This window comes from Gymnogyps californianus, chromosome 1 (assembly GCF_018139145.2).
Source record: "Gymnogyps californianus isolate 813 chromosome 1, ASM1813914v2, whole genome shotgun sequence".
Classification (NCBI taxonomy): domain Eukaryota; kingdom Metazoa; phylum Chordata; class Aves; order Accipitriformes; family Cathartidae; genus Gymnogyps; species Gymnogyps californianus.
The window spans coordinates 9,701,164-9,725,959 of record NC_059471.1 but is presented as its reverse complement, the minus strand read 5'-3'; the positions used below and the strand labels follow the sequence as shown (position 1 = coordinate 9,725,959).

At 37.8% G+C, this 24,796-nt stretch overlaps 1 protein-coding gene across 3 annotated transcripts in view; it reads right to left on the bottom strand.

Annotated features, from left to right (window-relative positions):
• The window catches only part of LOC127028207 (N-acetylated-alpha-linked acidic dipeptidase 2-like), a 34,436-nt gene extending 10,027 nt beyond the window's left edge, over nt 1-24,409 (bottom strand). The window contains exons 1-14 of one of the 3 annotated variants that reach the window (XM_050913959.1): nt 24,328-24,409; nt 22,671-22,782; nt 19,428-19,614; nt 17,917-18,018; nt 16,971-17,096; nt 16,111-16,297; nt 14,897-14,990; nt 14,517-14,615; nt 12,213-12,298; nt 11,493-11,612; nt 10,976-11,058; nt 8,149-8,212; nt 5,410-5,477; nt 709-800 (exon numbers count right to left, since the gene is read on the bottom strand). In XM_050913959.1, coding sequence (XP_050769916.1) covers nt 709-800; nt 5,410-5,477; nt 8,149-8,212; nt 10,976-11,058; nt 11,493-11,612; nt 12,213-12,298; nt 14,517-14,615; nt 14,897-14,990; nt 16,111-16,297; nt 16,971-17,096; nt 17,917-18,018; nt 19,428-19,614; nt 22,671-22,782; nt 24,328-24,409 — 1,502 coding nt within the window. Of the gene's footprint in view, nt 1-708; nt 801-5,409; nt 5,478-8,148; nt 8,213-10,975; nt 11,059-11,492; nt 11,613-12,212; nt 12,299-14,516; nt 14,616-14,896; nt 14,991-16,110; nt 16,298-16,970; nt 17,097-17,916; nt 18,019-19,427; nt 19,615-22,670; nt 22,783-24,327 lie in introns of those variants that run through there. The other 2 variants (XM_050913971.1, XM_050913965.1) reach the window with 2 other exon arrangements.
• Nucleotides 24,410-24,796: the final 387 nt, after the last annotated feature.

Below are 24,796 nucleotides of genomic sequence, written 5' to 3'. Positions count from 1 at the left end.
ATCTGGTAGCTTTTTCAAAAGGAAGAAATCTCAGTGAGTCTAATGAATCCAGAAACTCACCTTACCAGGGCCTGAAAGACAGAGCAATACATGCAGAACATTTTGGTCAAATCAGACAAAGGAGCAGTTCTATCTACCTTACGTGAGTAATGCCACATTGTGAATAAGATTTAACCCTACAAGTTACAGGCTCAAAGAGTGTTTTGGAGTATTAATACCTTCAAATATGAGTTTTAATACCCTCAGATAATGACCTGTAATGTATTACATTTACATCCATTTTATAAACAAAGAATAAGTATCATGAGAGCTTTTTAATTACCGCTCTAGGCAGTTTCTTTCAACTGAGCATTTGCTTATCCTAACAATTTTGATATTATCTCATCTAGTAGGGTGACTAAACTATATTTTGAACCCTTTCCCCACCCTGCTCTTTTTTGATTGCTTTCCAAATTGCTTTTCTACTAATAAAAGGCCTTTAAAAAGTGTGAGGTTTCATTTTATAGCAGGCATAGATGTCACCATCATTAAAAAAAAAGTCATAAAATTTTATTTTATTTTACTTTAAAAGATATTGCTAGTGAGTCACCTTGTACTAAAAGGTTTTGTATTACTGTCATCAATAGCACATCTTGAAAAATTCTGGAGAGTCACCATGCTATGATATGATGAAAATATTGGGAGAGAAAAAACAGATTAACAACTTACCTGGGATAGCTATTATTTTCAGTTGCAGGATCTTTCTCAAGCCAGCTCTCATAAAGAGACTTATTTTCATAACCCTCATCAGGGCTTAAAATCTGGAGAGGAAAATATTGTAATCTCATTGGAAGTACCTCTAATTCAATTCATTATTAGAGACCTTTACAGCTATCTGTATATTCTTCATCAACAGCATTGCTGCATGCAGGGAAGTACACATACACTATTTACATTTGTTACATACATTTATGGATCTCAGCCATGAAAAGCATCTCACAGGCACTTGGAACCAATCAATCACAGACAGTGGGGAAGAGCAGGTTAAAAGCTCAAGGACACTAGCTGGAGCTCATCCACTGCTGGGGGAAGTGGATCCTGGGGATTTCTAGGACTTCTTATCACCTTATAGCACTGTGTATGTACACACACACCAGCATATATAACACTATGGAGCTCCTCCAGCAGCCAGGATGCCCCAGCTGCTTTCCTTTTAGCAGGCAAGGGGAGATGACAGCTCTCACTCTGTGGATGTTTGCCCCACACAGCAGCAATATTCTCTCAACAGGCTGAGCCTGAAGTTTGACTGCTTTTTCTATAGGAGGGTACAAAAGAATTGTGCTAGAAGGAAGGGTCAAAACCAGTCATTAACTATATTACAGCAGTGCCAGGGGGACTCAACCAAGACTGGAGAACCATTGTGCAAGACACTGTATGTACAAATGTAGGGCCCACCCTTACCTTAAAAAAATCAAAAAGCTATGTAACCAGGATGGAAAAGGTAAGTATTAGTACAGTCATCATGCAGCCAGGAAAACTACGAAAGAGTATAAAATTAGTTGACCAAAGCTCTTAGAAAATCTGTGGCAGAGGTAAAAATAAATCAAGACTCTGGCCCTGGTCTCCATCTACATTTAAACAATTTTTAATAGTCATGGTCCTTTAAATATGATTGGTTATGATGTGCAGAGGATTGGGATTTTTTTTTTTCCAAAATACAAAGCATAAATGTTCATAGCTAGATACATGGTCCCACAGTATTGTTGAGACTTTCTGCATTGAAAAATATACAGACTCCAAATTGAAAATCCAGAGAGTTCTGACCTCTGAGATTATGTCAGCAGCTAGCAGAAAAATAACAACTTTGTGAAGTAACTGCTTGGCTGCTGTCATTTTCAGGGCACTTTGGTCAAGTTCTAGGGCTAAATTGAAAATGGCACATTAATAAGAGCAAGCTGAACTCTGACATAGGGGAGTAAAAGTACTCCATGCTCTGGCAGGGATGTTATTCTGACAGCTCTGGTCATGTAAAAACCACTGGCCAGCTTTTTCATACAACACTGAGAGCCTAGTAAAGCATACTATTTTCCCCGACTTAGATCCAAATCTAGAATCAGCATAAGCTTTCTGCTACCTCAAGGGAAGATGCAGAGTTCTTTAAGTATAAATACAAAGTAAGAAGTGATGATCAGAACAGGGGAATTGGAGTTGAACTATTGCAGACGCTCGCTGGTGGTGACCAATTGTCTAAAGCCTAGCGGAAGAGCAGGGCCAAAAAAGACTGTCAACAGCTAAATGTCCCATCTGTATGCCGAGGACCACACTTAAATGCAGAACTCCTTGAAAGATGACACTTCATGTGTGCACTACATTTTTTTGATGAGAAGTGACTCACTAAAAAACAAGAAGAGCAAAGAGATCTTGGGATGTTGGATAGTTGGATGTTGGACTCTTTAATATGAACAGAAATAACTTTCTTTTGGACATGCATAATCACCCACACCTGCACTAACGTTCTTTCACATACTGGGCTTCTTGAATGAAATTCAATCCCATGCAAAAGTCTAATGCAAAGCATAGGGAACATTTTGGTCCCATTTATGCTGCTTCCAAGAATTAACTAGGACTCCTGAGGTGCACAGGACTTCCCACTGTTCCTATTCAAGAAACTAACAACCAGGTTATGCAAAGACTTAATGGGTTGAGGCTTTGATGTGTACCTCTATCTTCCCAATGTTATCCAAAATCAAATGCATTGCAGTTGAAATAGCAAAACTAAGAATATAATCACTCTGCCTTAGTCCTTCTAGCCCTTACAGAAATTAGGGTTTTTTTCCGATTAGTGGAAAAGACACAACTGATTAGCAAAGGTACAGATTGTAGTCTTTGGTTATCTTTATAGGAGGCTACCTAAATGCAAGTGAAGAAAAAAAATAAAGTTAAGCAGATCCCTCTGCAAAACAGAGCTTCCCTGTTCTAGCTGTTGCTTTAGTTTCTCTCCCTCTTTTCCTAATTGAATTCACTGGAATTTTTAGACACCTGGAGAATAAAGATATTTGAACTTTTAAATGATTTTTATTCTGTGATGCTAGAAGCAGTGAGCCAAGTAAAAGATGTGTCACATTTCTACAGGGTCTATCAGTCATCTGTATACATGTTTCTATGCCAACAAAAATGGTGTCCTAGCTAGAAGTGGTCCTTCAGCAAATGCCCTTTAGTATCCCTGACTTCTCTCCGAGAGTCCATCAAAACATCTTTTTCCTTCCTTTTGAAAAGTTCAAAAGAGTGTAAGTGTTCTAGAGAAAGGTTTCACAGCCTGTGATTTATGGATCACTGAAGGTCACTTGTGGCACATCAACACTGGTAAATGAAAGATGGTTTGGAAATGAAAACTACAATGTTGAATCACTGTAAAAATCGAACCATGATTTTATTTTTCAAAAAGATGAGAGGCGATCCCAGGTTTAGCAGTAAAAAAAGAGGAAAACACTCCTCTAGACAAATGTGGTAAAGAGTGTCTCAAATTTATTTAGCGAGACAGCGAAAAAAAATGAGTAAAAAGAAAAAAAGGATTGCAGATGAGATTCTTTGGACAGAGACAATATGATAAAACTGGGCAAAATGCTCTTTGACTGTGTACAGAAAGCAGAGAACAGCAGAGAATCAGAATGTTGTTGCAGAATCCTGCTCTGTGGAACAACAGAAAAGAAAAAGTAGTTGTGGGTTTTGTCTATAACAAGCTAACAAGAAAAAAAAATCTAAGATGTTCCAACAGTGGCTTTAAGGAGCTCAAGAAACAGTCAGACTTTTCACTGGCAACTCTCTACCATAAAATAATCCTCTTTATAAATGGAGCTATGAATAATTTGGATGAATATAATGTACTTCTAGGAGCTTTTCAGCAGGGAGACAGCATGGAATTATGGAATAGTTGTCAGGTTTTCTATTGTTCACATTATTCTTCCACTGTTAAAAGCTTAAATAACACTGAATAGGAAAATTTTCAAAAAAGCCAGTCTCAAGTACTTCGTATGGTACTTTAATGGAAGTTTTCTACTCAAACCCAGCAATAGTTGAATAGCTGACTTAAGATCAAAAGTAAGGTACTATTTTTAGCCCAAAGCATTTTTTTATTTTGTTTATCTTTTGCAGAAAAACATATCCCTGGGTAAGTGGCTTGCTGCAGACAGAAAGTAAATTATTTTATCCAGGGCCCTGCAGCACCAGGGACATGGAAATTTTTATAGGCGAAAAGAATGCCGTTCAGTGTGCGAAGTGTCACAGCTAACGTTTAAACAAGCATAGCTTCTTCCCCCGCAAGGAAGAAAGAGTAAGATAGAAAGAGTTGATAAGAAAATAAAATGTAGAAAAGTAAAGAAAAACATGGGAATAGCATAGATAAACCACTCCAGATTCAAACCATGGCATTTCCAGTGTTAAAAGAAAGTGTACTGCATTTGAAAAGAACTCAAGATGAATGCATCTAGTGGGATGGGAGACTAGTAGCTGGAGTCATCCTACCAAGTGCCGTCACAGTGCAGATTTTTACACTGGACCAAGTCACCTGGGTTCCCTTAATATCAGGGGAAAAAAATAGTTTGAGAGTTCTGTATGTACCAGAGTAGACAACCACATTTGGTCAAATGAATCTCATCCTAAAGGTACCTATTTCTACCCTTTGCCTTTAGCGGGAGCCTACATTGCTGAAGTCAGACAGAGATGCCTTCTGTTAACTGAGATGAATCCAGATCTGAGGACAGTGACAATGGCTCATGCTAGGTGCCTAATCTCCTTAACTCCTCATACAGCCAATGAAGTTTCATGCTTTAATGGACCACAATCTTTCAGCCTTCTGATAATTCATCCTGAGAGGTGAAAGCAAAGGAGACATGATTAGACCACTTGTAATCATGCAAATCCATACATCTGGCCTGTTACAAAACGCGCTCAATCCTTCACTATTTATCGCAGTATTTCAGGGGCTCAGTGAGATATGAAGGAGATTCAGGGGGAACAGAGAGAGAGAAAACAGTAGCTAGCCAATGTGAAAATGAATAGATTCTCTTTTGCACATGAAATGGAAATTTAAAATGTAATTTATTTCCTTGAATGCTTATCACTTTAGCGAATTGATCTTGCTCAAGTGTTTTATTATCTTGTTTTTATTATCATTATTTTTACTATATATTGCAAATAATATTCCACTTATGTCAGTGACACATTTCAACCTTTCTAAGAATACTGAGGAACTGTGAGCCTGGACTGTGTACCACTGATGGGATGTTTTGCTATTGATTTTGGTGGGATCAAGATTCTTCCAGCACAACGATAAGATAAATCCAATATTATTCAATAATCCAATTTTATCCAATAAACTTGCAGTTTTACATTCTTAGAAAGTCATAAATAATAGACACTCTGATTCTGTACCTCTTTTGTCAGATTATACACCAGTTTGTAGAGAAGAGGGGTGCAGTCAACTCTTAATGTGTAGTTACCTGAAAATGAAACAAAGACATGGAAATTTTCCCTTCACGTACCAGTGGCATTATCTTCTTAATGGATCAAACCCTGCAGTCCTTTCTTAGATGGACTTCTTGACTCCAAGGCAAGAATTTAGATCTTGCCTCAGAATATATACAGAAATAGACTACTTGGTCACACTGTATAAGCTACTGCTACTACATGACAATGATGCATTGGTTATAGTACATACACAGTAATGTAATTAAGCCTACCCATAGTTCTAAAATATGCGTAACTATCCCTTATTAGCTACAAGCCCTTGTCACTCATACGGTCCCTGAAGCTTGTGTTAAATAGAAGGCAATGGTAACATCCTACTTTTTGTAGGATGTTAAAAAGAAAGTTAGTGCATTCAGGAACTGTACAGGAGGAAAGACATATTCCCTGCAAGATGGTTTAAGAAGTCTTTCAATGCAGCTGCTTCTTCTCTTATCATAAAGAGTACTTTTTCAATGTTTTTGCAGACTGTATGTGAAAGACAGGTCATCTTCTGAGTAAGAGATTTGCAAGACATTTGTCATTCTATATTTCAGAACTAAGTCTCACCCAAATAGGAAGCAACAAAGATGCAGAATAATGTTTTCATCTACTGTCTCCTAAATCTCCCCTTTTACCACCATGCTGTGGCTTCTACACTTTACACCCATGAGGTTTCCACACTGCCTGCAGGCTATGTTGAGCTAGGTATGTATCTATCTCATACCGAAGTTGTCAGTTACAGCAGCAAGAGCCCCATCGAAAAGAAACTATCATCGCCACTTTTGAGGCAGGCAGGAGTGTAAAGCAGTCTTCTCTATAGCCTACAGCCACCTGCCAGCAGCTGGGCAAACACCTCTGCCCTCAAATACAGACAACAACAAAGAGGGGAAGAGGGATGAGAAGGCTGGGACATAATAAAACATAAGTTCTCAGATAACACAGTTATTAGGTTTTGATATGGCTTTAGACCTTTGGGTCATCCTTTGCACAGTGTGTACTCACAAGAGGACTAGACTGACAATTACAGAATACCCCATGATGATGGAAAAAATACTAGATAATGTTAATGATATTTCCAAGAAGACTCTAAATTTGAGAACTGGAAATTAAAATGTTTAAAAGGATGACCCACTATTCTTCTTTTCATTGCTAAAGGACAATGAATAGAAATAACTTGCTGTCCAAAATGTGGCAGAAGAAGTGCTGTGGAGAATGTATGACGATAAACAAAATAATTGGCAGAGTACATGGATGCTATGGCTCTACAGGGGATTTTAATGCTCAGTCAGGTGAAAGATGCTCGAGATACTTACAACACTACACTGAATATGGTGTTCTTTTCCTTATTACATATTTCTTTTCCAGTGGTTTTACTTTCACATTTTCTTTAATGCATAAAGCAAGAGACATGTTTGAATAATCACGATTTAGAAGAAAATTGTTAAGGCAGCAGCATGTTGGCTGCAAACCAACTAAAAATATGTGTTACAATCCATGCTGAGAATATGAAGCAGTTGTAAAGCTATTATTTCATTCGTGAGATCTTCTAGGCGTGAAATTCTGCTCTACTTTTTACACAGCATGCAGGCTGCATAATTGAAGGAACAGCTCTAACCCTCCCTATACCCCAACTCCAACTGAGCATTTAGAAACTGGGTTTGGCTTTTCTTTTTTTCCAGTCCTTTTGTGATAGACCAAATTTACAGCTGACAGGAATAAAAAGAGTTCTTAAATATGCCTGTTGATATCCATTTTATTCATACACAGTAAGCCCAAATAAGTTGGGTTTAACATGGGAAGAGCAATGCCCTAAATAACTGAGGTTATGATGCAGGACAGCTTCACAGGACTCTACTATTATTTCAGTGCAGACAACAGTAAATTAAGTCCTTCTGTAATAAAGCTCAGTATAATTTAAGAAGGATTTTGTGATTTAGGTCATAGTGTTGGGCCCAAAATTCAAAGTCCAGTTTCTAAGCAGCATTCCTGTATGACAGATTCTTCTCATAATCTGAAGGGCATAGTAAATTGGATAATGGTGGATCAGGTTTTTTGTGAAACACTCTTCAGCGCTTATTTTTCTGGAAGAGCCCTGCCATAATACATTTGTAACTCCCTGCATATTCTCCCTGCTCACAGCAATGAACAAAGGTGACCACAGTGGCCCAAAGCACCAAAATGGGTCCCACCCCCACAAAATGTAAGCCTAAGGTCTTGACACGAATTGTCTTAAGATCGTAATAAATTAGCGTCCCAAAATACTATAATTCCACAGGGAAAGGAGCTGGAGCTGCAAGCAGAACAAGGAGCAGTCTGTCATATATTAAAACTGGAATTGTAAATTAAAGCTAATGCAGTTAAGAGAGAGTTTAACATTCAGACCACTCAGTTCATTAGCACAGAATACTAAACTTCTCCAGACGAGACATTCTGGACTCCAGACACGTGGGCTGCAGCTCACGGATGGCGCTATTTGCAACAAGAAAGCAACATGAGAATTTAAATTGTTCTCTCTCTCCACTTAATTCTGTATTTGCTACACTTATTCTGAACATCACATTATCTATCTTATGTTTGCCAGCTCTAGATGCAATAAATAATACACAGTGACCTCTTAAAATTGACATCTGTGAAGTAAAGTGAGTTCAAAAATAAAAGACACACCTTCTATAGAAGAATCTGTGTTGATGTAAGCAACTGCCCGTTCCTGGAGGACTCTGGCATTTTCCTGGGGTTGTAAAAGTGTAATTATTACTTTCAGTTAGTGACATTTAGTCAACAGCATGTTAAGTGCACTGTTTTTTACAGCATTACCTTTAAGAACCCAGTCGGGATAAGTAGCACTATATGTACCTTACTAACTGTATTAATGTTTGAGGGTAGGTCAATGATCTGGGCATATGAAATTCACTCCTGCTTTCTGGGACTTAGTTTGTTGTGGAAAACATCCACGAAATGTAGGTACTGCCTGCTGCATCACACAGGAGCAAGAAGGAACAGGAAAATTACTGAACAGGATTGTAACAGGGTAAATCAAGGTTATACATATGTTTTAACTCTGCACTTGCAGTGCTTTCTGAACATGCAACATGTGACTGTGAGGCCAGCCAGAATTCCTCCACGCTTTTAAATCCCTAGTTATTCGTGTGGGCTCCCAGCACTGAACTCGGTTTTAACACTGATAAACCGAGTATTGCTGTCATTTCTACGCTCTGCCATTTCAAAAAGGGGTAAGTCAAAGCACTGACATTTCCTATTAAAATGAATTTGACTGTTTTGAGTCAACCAAGCATTGCTTTCATGCTAAATATATACACACACTTGTTTAATTTTTTGCAAACTGGTAATTATGTTTGAAATTGATATTCTAATCAGTAAGTGGTATTTTACTAAGTCTTGGCTTTGTCATAGATATTCTAATTAGGTTAGTAATTGTTACTTGATTCATTCAATTTATAACCCAACTAATCATCTGTAAGTCATGTGAACTAAAAATTGAATTGGTAATTGATAACTTCATAACAAAATTAGTATCTTTAAAACAAACAGTAGAGGAGATTCTGCAAAAGAATATGAAGGGAGGGAGCAAGCCTGTATATGCATACATGAGGCCTTGCATATATGCAAAAGTATATTTGCAGCATGAAGAAATTCCTTCATTTATGGGCAATGGAGATTGTCTATGTAACAAAAGGATGTTGTCACAGTTGCAGGGTCTTTTTGTTACACAGAAGACAGTGAACATCATGGGTTAATTTTCCTCAAGATTTAGTACATGACAGATCTGGCAGCTGCAGAAAACATGAATGTAAGCTGTGAGGAATGTCTCTAGAGAAACTGAATCTAATTTAGGCGTAAAAGAGTAGGAATGCACACCATCAAGATAAAACAAGAAAACAGTAATATAAAAACATCGAGGTTCAAATATGAATTGTGCTCGTAGCTTTCTAATCTAGTACAGCTGCCATTTCATGAAATAATGGATGATAGATTACTAGATATTAAATTATACAAAAGCCATTACAGAACAGCAGTAGCAATATGTGAACAGATCAAACATAAGAACTCCTAATTTATTCACGACTTGCTCAAGAGAAATTGATCTTTTAAGTATCATTGTTTCATATTCCTCATAGTTAAAACAATTGTGTGTTTTTTCTTGACAGCATCTAAATACGTGCTCAGATACACAGACAAAGAAATCACAAATAAAGTTTTATATACAGTATACTTTTGCTACCAGTGGAGTTCAGGTGGGATGAAACTTTAATGCCAAAATCTTTAATCTCTCAGTAAATGATTTTAAAGGTAATTTAAATTGTGCTTTCTTCATCTAACGTCCCATTAACCAACAGTAAGATGCAGAGAGTCTATTGCAGCTGGAAGCCAAACAGTTTATGGGAGAAAGAATTAGTGCAAATCCAAAGGAACAGAAATCTCAGCTTTGTTAACAGAAGAATGATGGAATCCCTTTGGTGTTTGGGAGCATATTTCTGGTTTTGTTCCCTCCTCTGACACGTGTCATTTTGCTATGTAATTTTGTGGTTTACTGAAATACATGCCAATAAACTAAAACAAAAAGATTAAAATATTTTATTTTCTAGATTTTGAAAGCTCTGTCCACATATCTAAATTTAACTTTGTAAATAAAATTCTAACAGAAGAACAAGACAACACATTTCTGTTAAACCATTCAGTACTAATAAATTGACATAGGTCAGCAGAAATGTGTTTCATCAGACAATTTTTTGCCTGCTCTATTTCTAATTTGGATTTTACAGACAAAGCAATGAAAACTCTTGTAAGACCTACATTTCTTACTGCGGCTGAACAAATCCACTTACAGGGTTAAGAACTGGACATGCCCAACAGGGAAAGGAAGAGAAAAACATTCAGAACCTCACTTCTGAATTTCCCAACATCGTTCTATCAGGCAGGAGTTTAGTCAGGGATCCCACTATAGAATTAATCGATTGTCCTGCCCCCAAGACTCTACAATACTGGAAGTTTCACAGGAATTTGGAACTATTCACTCATAGATTACCTACCCTTTCATTTGCCAGGAGGATTAATTTCCACATAAAGGGCTTAGTGTGCTTATGGATCACAGGTACATGATCTGGACTTCAGTGTATAGAAACTAAGGAATTTCTCAAATAGAAAGTTAGAAAATAAACCAATTTAGGTTATATAAAATGCTATCTTTCTGTTAAATGAAGGGATAGATTTCCACATAGAGACCCCCGAGGGACATTAGCTTTGAATCAAAGCAGATTTTTACATCTTAGAAGAGTTAGTGCACTTATGTTGTAAGAAGTTAGGTAGGTAATTTGTATAAATACGAGGGCCTTACAGCACCTGAAGGAGTCTGTTGTGCTCCAATTTTACCTTGAAGCTATTGATTGCAGTCTAGGAATAGATGCCACTGGGTACTGCAGCTGCCTGCAACAGACTTTCAAGTTTTGCTTTCTTTACACTATTTTTTATTTACCTCAGCCCATTCTGTGGAACCCAATAATCCAAATTCTTCCGCATCCCAGCTAGCAAAAATAATAGTTCGCTTAGGTCTCCAACCTGCAATCACATAGTTAAACTTGAAAATTCAACTTAAAGTTAGAAAGTCTAGTGAAAGATCACCACAGTTAATTGAAATCACTTTAAAAATATAGCACTTAATTGATATAGCAGTAAAAAAAAATCCTCTCTAAACTCCTTAGAGGACCATATTATTGCAGAGGCATTTCTTCTTAATGCAGTATTTTCATCCCACACAACTAAGAGGGTACTATTACACTGATGAGAGATGTGAGGGAATAAATTCAGCCAACTAAGATTCAAGGCTACATATGCATATCTTCAATGAATTTGCATCTTCATAATGAGAAATACAACTTTCTGTAGAGGTGAAAAGTTAAATCAACACAACTGCTTATGGGAACACTCAACACAGTTCCTCAAAGTCGCTGTTTTCCATATCCATCATTTTATGTCTGTAATAATTAAGTTACCTTCCATCTTCATTTTACCAAAACTCCGTACAACCTCTTGCAGAACAGCTGCACCTGTAGTTGGATCAATACCGCCAAATACCCAAGAATCTCTATGACCTCCTAAAATAATATATCTGTCTGGAAACAAACACACAATATCAATCCTTAATTAACAATGCATTTAGGTTACCTGTATTTCCTTTGATTGCATCCCTACTTGTGTCAAACGAAATATGAAGTTTAATACCAGTGTTACAAATTTGTTTTTTAAGGTAACCTGCAATCATTCACTTACTCTACTGAAGTATATAAATGAAAACAAGAAATATTTTATACATATTTTTCCACTTAAAAGTCTTGCATGTATATGACCTGCTACTAAGTATCAACAATAGTATGTTGAGGTCCCAAATCATCACTAGTTTTCTGTACCTTGCATTGTGTTAATTTTTGGAAAGGCAAAATGTATGCATAATGTAAGGAGAAACCTACTGTAAAATGACAGTCGTTATAAAAAAATTCTCTGACATCTATCATTTTAGCATTCCCATTCAAATATATTCTTGGGAATGCCAATGAAAAACAGTGTGATAGGATGGACAGGACAACTATTAAGGGTTTCTCAGATTCCATATTATCTGACTATCTAAAAACCTTGAAGTTTTTTGCAACATGAGAACAATTTCACCAAACACAAAATAAAGAAGGAATTAAAATCATCAAGCACCCAATGCTCACCTGGTTCCACAGCTCCTCTGAGGATGCCAATGACATTGTAAATTCGTGTTATTTTATTGTTTGTATGAATATGCATTCTGACTTTTCTGAAATGAAAAGCAGTATGAAGTAACCATTTCTGACTGAGAAGGCAATAAAAAGTCAACGTTAATTACTTGTAAGCCAGAAAGTTTGTGCTTCTGTTTTGCTTTGTGTGTTCAGCACTGATCTAACCTGTCATGCTGTATCAGTGTCCCATTTTTTATTTCAGGTTAACCTGCTGACAGAAAGATGCCTTAGAAACAACCCTATGAAGTGGGCCAATCTATAAACTTTCAAACATTTACAGAATTTATTGAATTGTTATTTATGGCAGTCAATCGGATATTAGATATTAATTAGTGTATTAGAGGAGGAAACTGAAAAGCATATACAGTAATTAAAAACAGATTTACATTTTGACCAAAATGATAATTGTGGATATACATATTTTTATAAAGAATACACTTCGGTTTTCTAGCACAATTCCATCTAATAAAATAGAACTTGGAGAGAAGGTCATTAGAAATATTCATCCAGGAATAAATTGAAATCTCTAAATAATAAATTGATCTAAATGATCAAGGTGTGTCAGTCCTCCATCCCTCCTCGCCCCCCCCCCCCCCAGTAAAATCCACTTGTGAAATTTTATAAAAAGGAAGGAAATTCAGGTATTAGGAGAGCTAAAAATAATGTAGTATTCAGCCTCTTTTAACCTGTAGAAGAAACAAAGCATCAAACAATGCTTTTTTTGTGTCTGGCAAAACCCCAAGAGTTTCACATTTGAAGTTATCTTTTCAGCAGCAAATCTGCATAGCTGTCAAAATCAAAACCTACTTCAGGACAGCTACTGGATCTTTGCCCAGAAAATAACTGACACCAGTGCCTTGAGCATGCATATACTTGCATACTTTCCATGTGCAAGTGACTTTCTACCTAGACTCAAAAGGTTCATTTTGACATGGAGCTACACTGAGAAAGAAGTATATGTAGGATTAGTCCATATTTACAAAAACTGTTACCCTATCAAGTAGGAAGATGTTAAAAAGTGCATTCAAAAATATTTCCCATGTATATGTTTTGTGGATGAATCATGTTGTTTCTTTTCTCACTGCTGCTCTTCAAGACATTCCAAACAGCACCTTAATTATGTCAAATATGCTTTCTTATTCATTTATTCCTACTTTATTCATTTTCAGCTAGTGTTAAAGCAGAGCAGAAAAGAATAATGGTGAATGAAGTCTTTATAAAATTATCTATTCAGACATACTCTTGTTTTGCAGGAGGTGGAGCAGTGATAATGATACACCATTTTTACACACTGTTCATTGTGGTCCACTACCAGTCCTCACAGAATAATCTCTCATGTAAACCGAAAGTATTTTTATGTGAAAAAGTGATAGAAAAGTGAACTTTAGCTTTATCTTTTGCAGCTTATCAGTTATAAACAAGGAAGAATGCTATGACAGTCCCTGAGAGTCAGTCAAATCCCTGATCACCAAATGCAATTGTTATGTGGCTTGGTCTTCTAGGGAGCAACTCTGTTAGTGCTGGAGACCTGGACAGTTGTATTTCTGTTAGAGCTGAAAAAATGCAAACCACAAACATACTACTGCTAATCCAACTGGTCAAAGGGCAGTTCCTCCCAAACAAATTAGTAAGATACATGTGCTTTGGGCTCTTCCGTCCTGTTATTGTTCAGGGCTTTCAACATGGGGCCTACCAGCTTTGGGGAACAGCTGATGGACTCCCAAATCATCGCCACACTTCACAGCTCTAAGTTCACAGAAACTCTGGGAGGCTTTCAGTGGACAAGGGAAACATACAAAGAGAATACTGAATTGTCAGTCCTTCCCTTTTGGACTGGTACAAGCTAGCTGTCCTATCGTCTCCTTGGTCATCAGAAACAGAAAAGAAAGACCAAACTTGAAGTGAAGAGGAAGTTTAGGGTTAATTTAACAGTATTAAAACACACCTACTTATTGCTATATAGCCATTTTGAAAAGGACCAGTGAAACAATGTCTGAATCTTAAAGTAAGGATTAAAGTTGGAATGACAGGGCTGGACCTATACCCTCTGAGTCTGTCTGTCCATTGACACTGGGGACACTGAGCAAAACCATATTTTTGATAATTTATTTTCAAATTCTAATAATTATCACCAACTGTTGCCCATTGAGAAGGAAGTAAATTTCTCCAGAATATCTCTAGGTGTTTCACAATCTTTTTCTTGTTGAGGTTTTTTTTTTTGCAATATTTTATAAATAGACAAGTGTTAAAACAGACCTTGTAGAAGAGTTGTCTGCAAATCCTGGCCCTATGTTATAAGACACATTGAGACTTCCCTTCCAGCTGCTGTCTGGAGCTGCGGGTCCTCCCATTGCACTGTTAAGTGAAAACCAAGACAAATGCAGTTGACCAGTAGGCTAAAACCTTAAATTCCCGTAATGATTACTGCATCTAAAACAAGGTGGGTTTACAAAATTCTTAAAAACATTATGCCAGAAACAGATTGCTTTGAATTTTCCACATTTACTGAAGCACGCAGTACTACAAAAGAGCAATAAGTACAAGTAACAGCACAGATTTTACCATCTTAGTATAAAAAATTTTTCTGCACATTTGTGAATATTGAATTCTGGTGAGGAGGACTGATGTATACTCACCGTAATAATACTTCTGCATCATGATATCCAATGGGGTGAACTGGGATTTTGGGAATCCCTACACCTTCATGAACTTTATACCTGAAAGTGTACTCTGAGAAACCAGAACAAAATGTCAAGTTTATAGTGTTCTTAGCAACTTTCACCAAACTGGAAATACTTTTGAACAGTGCAGCCACACAGTAGCCAAAAGCATGCATCAATTTTTTTAATTCTTATATCATTTCTTAGATATTGCTTCTAGGAAACCAAAATGTAATGACAGAACCACAAACCCAATAGTGCAACTGCACAACTGTGTAAGAGAAGTCCCCACATTTGATGCAAGGTTAGATTTGCTGTCCATCCATATTGTTACATCTCCTCAAAGCTGACTGTGGGATAACCAAGCTGGTGTGTGAGGTAAAGACAGCCCCTGTGCAGCCTCTTGGCAAACTGCAGAAGACATCCACAGATCCATTTACCTATGTTGAAGACAGTCAGTCTCTGAATCTGGTGGGCCAGGCACACACAATCTATCCTGTTTTTTCAGTAGGTTGTTGCCTTATGCCCCCAATAATGGTCACACAAGCCAGTGAGCTTTCCAAAAGCACCCCTGTATTCCCATCCCATCAGCAGACAGGACTGGTAGGCATCTTAGTTCAGACTGAGTTCAGGATGCCTACAAGGACAAGACAAGCACATGGTGCCAAGTTTCAAAAGATTCCAGGCGACTGTTATTTTTACTACAGAATTTTACTCCCTGTAAAGAGGATTTAAAACTGTTTTTCTGCTTGGAATTTAGGATCAGCAAGGAAACATACCTCCAAGCAAAGCTATTCCTCCTCTTTAATGGTAGCCTATAATCTAGTTTAAACCGGCCCTGTTGAGAAACACAGATATTTAAAAATGTCTATAAATTCTCAGCCATTTTCTGCTGCTTCACAGTCTGTAAACCTACATGTCCTGCTTTTCTAAGAGTTACAAGGGTGGGATCATACAAAGAGATTTTCCTAAAAATTTACTTTCCCTGCCTAACTCAAAAGCAACCAATTGAAATGACATACAGGTAGAACTTAGTCTGCAATAGGAAAATTAACTACTGCTAAAAATAATTTTAAGCAGCTTTTTTCTTTGCATCTATACTGAAAATAGATGAATTTCTAGTGCCACAATAACTTTCAGCACCAGTTTATAAAGTACTTGATGGCCCAGGGTACAGAGCTTTCACTCACCTTTTGCAGGATAACCTGGTGTTAGAGGGTCCCCAGCTCCATTGAGGTTTAACACATTCCCACGCTGGGCTCCTCCACCTGGAAGGTTCCAGCCATCTGGATAAGCATCTACTCCTGGGGCACAGTAGTCAGCAGGGTCTGAATAAAGTATGATCCCTTGGGCTCCTGCTAATATGGCATTTTTAACCTGTGAAATTATTTGCTTTTAAGAAATGCCTTTTTTTTTTTTTAATAGCAGTCATAAATCTGAATGTTGCAGTTTACTTCCATGGGGACATAGCTTTAGAAGTTGTATATGTGGAAGAGTGAAAATGACCACAAACTCAGCAGAAGAACAAACCACAGTGAAACACAGTATGTTCATTATTTGTGTCACACCTTTAGTCATACCTCACGGCTATGAAATAAAGCACAGGACATAAAACTGAGGCACAAAAACTGACCACTATCCCCACTGTCCCACTATCACCAGTTTTGTCTGAGTTGTTGTCTAAAGTCAGAAGAGTTAGTTATTCAATCTCTGTGCATCAGACTCCTTGTCAAATACTTAATTCTTCAAAATACTGCAGTTCTATAGATGAAAAGTATTAAAAGCCTTGGCTCTACAAACTACTCAGTTCCCTAAACTAATCTCTTGCAAGAACTGCCTAAGGAGTTTGCAGTCATCTCAGTCTCAGGAGATTAATACATTCATCTGTTTTTATTGTTTTGGAAGTTATTCTTAGAATGCAGTCACAATGGATACATTGCAGGCTTCCTTCTGCTCATATGTTCCAACTTACAGCCCCTCATTAACTCCTGCCGGCTCTACCACGAGCAGTGTCTGACCCACAGAGGAAAAAATAAAACACAACCCTTACTTTGTTTCCTCTGAAGATCTTCCCATATCTGGCAATGACAATCTTTCCTGTACAATTAATTCCCATTTCACGCTCCAGCTTAAAAAAATCTTCAGTACGGCCATAATTCACATATACCAGATCTGCCTGCACAGAAGAGAAAAGCAGTTTCATGGCAACTGGTCACTCAACAAACAAAATATCTATTTTCAGAAATACACAGTTCTATGCACTATGTATGATATAGTAATATTTTGCATTTCTATAAATGAAATCCAGTGGCCATAAAAACAACAGCAAAAGACATCCATAATATTCTGTAGGAAGCCTTGGCTCAAACTGCTGACCCCTCTATGTTATCCTGCACTTAACAGCAGCCCTATAAACTGAGGCTGGAAACTAAATCAACGTACTTTGCTAAACTGACAAACTTCTGCAGCCATGAAAAAATAGTGGTATTCCTTGCATACACAAACACTCACTATTATATAATTTCATTCATTTATGCAATGCAATGTTGCCCCTGACTTGTTCCTCCATGATGAATTATCAGATTAAATGAGGGACTTCTGTAACCTTTGAAGTGAAGACGTTCACTTAATCCAAAATGTCTTCCAAATTGATTTATATATTGGTACTTCAACTTAAGACTTAAGCAAGTCCACTCCATATTATTGAATAATGTGGAGTAATCTGAGATGTATCCAACATTTTCCATAAAGATAAAAGCTTTTCACTTATTATGTGATTCAGAGTTCTAGCAATTTGAGAAAGTTTTTTTTGTAATAGGAGACTTCTAACCTTCGCACAATATGTGGCCTAGCTGTCCTTAAGAGCTCTTTTATACTAATGGTTAATTAAAACCATTACAACAAATATTTTGAGAAGTTGGAGCAGTCTATCCCAGCAAGTCTTTCACAAAATATGACTTCGGCTAATAATACTCTTACATAATTTTTTTTCTTACCTCTGGCACTCCTTGTGCTGAAAAAGCATTATATGGTGGTAGTATATCAGTAACATTTTCATAGCCCTGTGGAGGTGGTTCAAACAATGATGTATTGAAAATCTATCAATAAATAACAGAAATCTTTGGTCAAACACTCTACCTCCAGGCACAAGTTTGTACACTAGGCTTGGTTATTGCAAATGATATGCTAGTTTCCATAAATTCTTAGCAAAAAATACAATTCTAACTAGCATGCATAAGTTCAAACAAAAAAACCAGCTAGGGATACATAGCTGAATTTTCATAACAGAATGCAGATATGAATAGAGAGATAGATCACTTGTCAGAAGATGCTCATCAGTCACTGCCTGAACCTAAGCAAAGAAGTAGCTGAAAATTGCCGAGAGATGGTGACAACAAAAAGACACCTAGTTCATCCATGCCATCACAGGTATTTTTTGTGATTACTACCACCTGTATTATTATTCTTTTCTTCACCTCTTTGCTAGTTACGCTCCAGTTAAACATGCTGCCTTTTATCACTATCTACTGTAACACTCATGTCGCCTCAAGGTTCATGTTCACTCTTTCTCACCTTGTGAGATTATAGCTGAGAGACTGTTACGGGGTTTCTGGAAGAATTTCTCCATTCTTTCACATCTAAGCTCATGTCATCCCCAAGCACATACTCCTTAGTTTCTACCAAGGCTCTTCATTCCTACCTATGTGCTATGATGCTTCTCTAGCAGTCCCCTCTCCTCTCCTCGCTCAGGCTCCTTGTCAGATTTTACATCTACTTCTTTATTCCCCTGTGTGTACAAAATGGAGAAGGTGACTATAGACTGACTGTTATGACTTAGGAGACACCATAGGAAGCCAGTAGGATCGGGTTCAGAGCCAATGAAAGGAGGTAGTACTTCATACAATGGATAGTATCTGTGTGGCATTCCTTACCTCAGCATGTTGTGGAAGCAAAGATTGTACAGATGTTCAAGCAGAGATTGGATAGGTACTTGGAAGAGAGATCTAACAAGGGTCACTAACTGGATAAATACTTGTAAAGGAGGTCTAATGAGACTAATTGCACCACGCTGAGAGAACCCCTGAGCTGAAAACAGCTAGACACTGGAAGAATTACATCCCTTAAATACATTTCTTTGTTCTTAAACTTCCCTGTGCTAAGGGAAGGCTTTCCATAAACTTAAGGCTGTTTATGGAAACAGAATATTGGCCTAGATGTATCCTTAATCTGAACCAGTATGGCCATTCTTACACCTTGTAGTCTTTTGGTGTTAATCGCAGCCTCTCCACACATCCTCTCTCTACTGTATGAGGCACTGAGATTTCAGCCACTCTGCTGTTCTGCTGCACAGTCTGGAAAAGCATTCCTAAATATGAGTTCCCTTTGAGCTGGATTTTTTATCATATTATAAAGCACATGCTGGGATGAGTGGGTGGGAAAACAGAGGAAGACACTGTTTCTTTAAAGAAGTCTTACATAAATATAGTTTTATCATTAAAAAGATCACCTCATTCCCTTGATCATCAATTACTGAGACGTAGTTTGGCTGTGTTTCATTTGGGTATGAAAGAAGCACATCATAATGAACAAGTTCTGCTGAATCCAGTCCAAATTCCTTCCACTGGCCTTGAATTTGTTTGGCAAGAAGAAGATTCTGTTCAGTTCCTGCGAGGTGAGGCAACTTGGTAAATGAGCTAGAATAAAACAGAAAATCACTAGTAAGCAGCAAATGCAGAAAGGCACAATAGTGAACTAGGATCAGCGTGTATAAAGCTTATCTTCAAGCCACATGCATGGAAAGTAAGGTCTTCTAGATAAAGTCTGAGCTGTATAACCTGTTTGTTTACCAGAGCCTGCATCAAGATAAGCACAAAATGTAGTCAGAGCAGAGGATCTTTCCTGAGGCCTTAAGATAAGTCAGCTGAACCTTTCTCTTTGCATAACAGAAATAGCCACATCTACACACAAGCAATGAAAATCAGTGTCAAAGACATTCAGCAAAAGAATATGAACAGTATGCGAGGAGCAGAAATAGATCCAGAAAAGCTACACATTCAGAAAGGAGCCCTCCAGATAATTCTGGTACCTGATGATGGGTTTGTACATTGTTGGCATAACATATACTAATAAGTTTAACTTAAAAATCATTATGTCAAATTATCTGCACAGATTTGTTCTTTTTTTCTTAATCACAAGCCTGAATAATAAAAGCCTTCTTAACAACATTTACATCCAGATCAGATGTAACACATAATGGTGATAAATAGTCAGAAAAAATATCCAGCCCCTCTGGGCTACCCTACGCAAATCTGTCTACAATTTGTTTGGCCCACTGAACAAATGAGTAATGGTAAACGCTGATCAGTCAGCCGGGTACTAAGCATCAGCTTCAAATTTCCAACAGGCTACTTGTTAATGGCTGCCCCACGGATGTCAGATACCATTAATTACCATTAACTAGTGGTACCAAATACCATTATTAGTACCACTTCAACCTGTCAGTTCAGACTATTTTCAACCCATGTAATGGCTTGTTCTTCAATATGCTGTCCCTCAGCTTCCAAATGCGAATGTTGCGGGAGATGATGTCCAAAGCCTTCTTAAAGTCAAGGATGTTACAGCCACTGTAATGTCTCCACTCTTCCACGCAGCCAGTCATTTCCTTACAGAAGGCGATCATGCTGATCACATAAACAAATAGTAAATAAATGCTGACTGTTCCTAACTATCTTTGTGTCCTTCATGTGTTTGGAAACAGATTCCAGAAGGATGTCTGGTCACCCTTCCAGGGACTGAAGTGAAGGTGACCAGCCCACAGTCCCCCCAGGCTGTCCTTCTTGCCTTGCTTAAAAATGGGCACAACATCAGCCTTTTTCAGCCACCAGGGACCTCTTTCCATCACCAGAACTTCTCATAGACAGCAGCCTTGCCATCGTAACATCCAGGTCTTTCATGTGAATGCCACCTGGCCCCCTGGATTTGAATGCATCTACATTCTCTGAGTAGACCACAACCTTCTGTTCTCTGCTGTTATCTTTCCCTCTCTTTAAACTGTGCGGCTATGCACCGAGGTCTGGAAGCAATCTTTGCCAAAGCTTGTTGCCTGTCTTCTTCTTGCACTTTAATCCTCTAGAGTATTTTAAGTACCTTTTAATTCCTTGAGTACAGTAGTTTAAATACCACATATGCCATAAGGAAAAATATACTGAACAACATATGATGCCTTTTTTCAATTTTTCACTTCCAGTTTCATTCTTTCCAGAGCTGTGATTCAATGCTAAGGTCAAAGTGTCTGCATTTTCTGAGACTCATAGTTTGTTCTCCCCACTTGATAAAAGCAGATTTAGTAGTCTGAAAAACTATCGATCAAAATTCTCATCAAGTTCACATTTTTTTATGCTTTTAAGAAACTTTTTGGATAGTGTATTAATATAATTTTTCTGCAGTTGCTGCTTTTGATTTGAATTTAGTGAAAAAAAAAACCAATATGAAGTGTTTGGCCCATCATCAAAGCAAGCAGACAAACCAGATACCATTAATACCCTATGGCCAAGAAACCTTAGCGTAATTGCAGAGCTATTTCATGCTGTCATCAATCTCTATGTTGCCTAGACTCTCACTCAAACATAATCTTCAGGAACTCTCCAATCTACTGAGAGCAACAAATACAAAATAAGATAAGGCCTATAGACTTAAAAACCTAATTGATACTAGAAATGAAACCTTTTGCTTTTAGAATAAATGTACAGAAATCAAATTTGTCAGTAATCCTGTGATGTTTATGATGCAGCTGCTGACTTACATGCTGAATATCAACATAACCAAAGATTATATTTGTTTACTTTTTGTGTGAATATATTTGTTCCTCTGTAGAAGAGATAAATATGCACAATAATGATTTTTTTTTTTTTTTTCATTTCCAGTGGAATACACAGCAAGACAAGAGAGTATTTCTATATCCCTAGCATTTTAGAAGTTTTGAAAGAACTGCACGGATGCACTAGGATGCAAAAAAGTATATTTAATAAAATTACATCATGCAAGACTTAACCAACCATACACGTACACTGTGCATGGACAAGGCCCTTCATCTTCTGAAACAGAAGACAGGGTATAATGGGATCTCAAGCACCCAATTAACAGCACATTATCCGATACGCCCACAGTAAAGGAATTATCAAGTTGTAAGTATACATGCAACTCAGTACCATACAAACTTTGTAGTATTTTTAATGCTACTTTTTTAATATATTCATTTTCTACTTAGACTAGCTGCTCAAACTGAAAGTTTAAGGAGACACTGGACAGAGTATCAATCAAATGTAATTAACAGCAATCAGTGTATCCCAAGTACAGTAAAATCATCTCAGTCTGAGAGAAAGCAAAGTTATCTGATGTTAGAGCTTCAGACACTTGTGAGGAAAAACCAGACACTTATATTGCATTAAATCAAGACTATGGAAAATCATAATAAAAAAGCATGATAAGCACTGGCAGTAATGCAGCTTGAGGGAAGTACACTTAACAGCACAACCACTCCAAAAAGGTAACTTCAAAAATGGGGAGGGGAGGAACAGAAGGGTTGTGAGTCTCTCCCTTCTCCTTCCCCCAGACATTCTGTACAAACCAAATACTTCCAAAGCATCTTAACAGCTCTGCTTTCAGAGGCTCTTCCTTGGAGCTGACGTTACCAATTTCTGGCTTTTGTGACTGATAAAATTATTCAAAAACCAAGATGCACAGGGCTTACCGAAGGAATTGCTTGATGTTTTCTGCTTTCATTTCAGCCACAAGTTTCTGTCGCACATTTTGATAGACATCTGAAGAGTTGGGAGTTTTTTCGGTTGGTTTTGTAAACCATCCTGAAACACATTTGAAAAGCTTCCTACTTAGCAAGAACCCCAGTCCTCACATATTTGAGCCCATGTGCAACCTGAAGTACTGAACAGTCTCATTAAAACCACAAGGATGAACAGGGCTTAGAGCACCCTCTGTCAGTGTTTGCTGGCTCAAACATAAAGTGAAGCACAAAAGTAAAATATACTTCATTGACTGAATTGCCAAAAAAGTGACATAATTAAACGAGCACACTCTAAATCTCTGGTAAATACAGTCCCCTTTTTAAGGCAGATTCACCTCTCATTCATTTTAAACTATAGTTTAAATTCTCAATTAACTGTTCGCAGTGTGAGGATTGAACTCCTGATACTCATGATTAAATCTCCTTATTTAATTTATACATATATTTAAAAATATGTGTATAAGCATATTTAAAATGAAGGTCTAGGACTCAACAGCCACCCTGCCAGCATTATAATAGTTACAGATTTGGGGAAGGGTGAGGTTAGTCTATTTAATAATTAAAGGAATAAAGTTAACTGTGACCCAAGTCAGTTTTAAAAAGTTAAAGATTTTTCAGTAGCCATAAATCTGAAAGGAGAGAGTATATCAACTATATGAATTTGTCTTTAAAAAAAACCCAAATCCTTTTATTATTATAGCTAGAAAATCCCAAACTGGGAAAATTGTCGTAATAAAGCCAAGCATATGTGCTGTAACATGTACAATATATATGACCTGTTAGACTTAAATGCAATTGTAGTAACACTCTGAACGTAACAGTGATACTAGATCAGACCAAAGGTCCATCTTGCCCAGTATCCTGTTTTGGAGCATGGCCAAAAGATGATGTTCAGGGAAATGTATAAGAATAGCACAAGCACCAGAAATTTGCAGCTCAGGGATCTCCTAAATCAAACCATTGGTTTTTATATCTAATAGCCCTCATGGATTTTTCTTTCATGCTTTAGCCTTAGGTGCGTGCTACAACACAAGTTCAAAAAGGACAGATGCAGACATGCAATTTTAGACTTAAAATCAAATGCCGCAAGTGACTGCAGAAAAGAATATAATGTTCTAGTAAAGGTCATTGTACATGATGAAAAATTCAGCAACTCCACTCTTGGCTGTCAGTCAAAACTCCTCCTCCTCTACATTCTGCCCAAAATTTCTAAAATAGCAACTGAATAGGAGCATTTAAATAGATCTTCAGTAAAAATCAGGAAATACAAATAAAAAAATAATCCTGGAGGTTTTGCAGTCACAGAAGTCTCAAACTCTTCAATTAATCTCTCCTCTTTGAACATCTGACTGCCCGTTACGGGAAGCTGTCAACTCACCAGGGCTTGTCTTGGGCTGAAGCGCGCAGCCATTATATTCCTCACTCCCTAAAGACCAAAATTGCTAGAAAGAACAACCTCTTAGAAAAACAGCGGGATGAGTATCTTATAACGTCCCTAAAAAGCAGTAAAAGCTCCCTGATGGGGAGTTAATCGCAACAGGGGTTGCACGTAAGTATCTGCAGAGGGCAAAGGCTGCGGGCTGAGCCGCTGCGTCTCTGTACTCACCTGCAACAAAGCCCAGCAAGAAACAGCCCAGCAGCCCGGGGCAGGCCAGCCATGTGTGGAGGGTGGCCTTGCTCCTGGCCATACGGGCACCGGTGGCCGGCAGCTTTGCAGGCTGCGAGGAGGGCAGGCAAGCAGCCGCCTTCCTCCTCCTCCTCCCCCCTCTCCTCCTCCTCCTCCTCCCACCCTCAGCCCCAGGGCTGCCCCTGGCTTCTGTGTTTCTCAGCTCTCGTTCTGCCTAACCGGCCTTAATCCCTGGATGATGATGATATGATTTTCTGAGTGCAATAAAACACTTCCATTTCTTAGTCTCACCCCACAAGACAGCTTGTATGTATCTGTATGTGTATCTCTGTAACAAATACACATCTAGACTGTGCACCAAGCAATCCATAAGTGCTATTTTAAAGGCCAATTTCTGTTAATTATCAGGACTTTCTGGTTTTGAAAGCTCCTGTTTTAGGCTTAATCA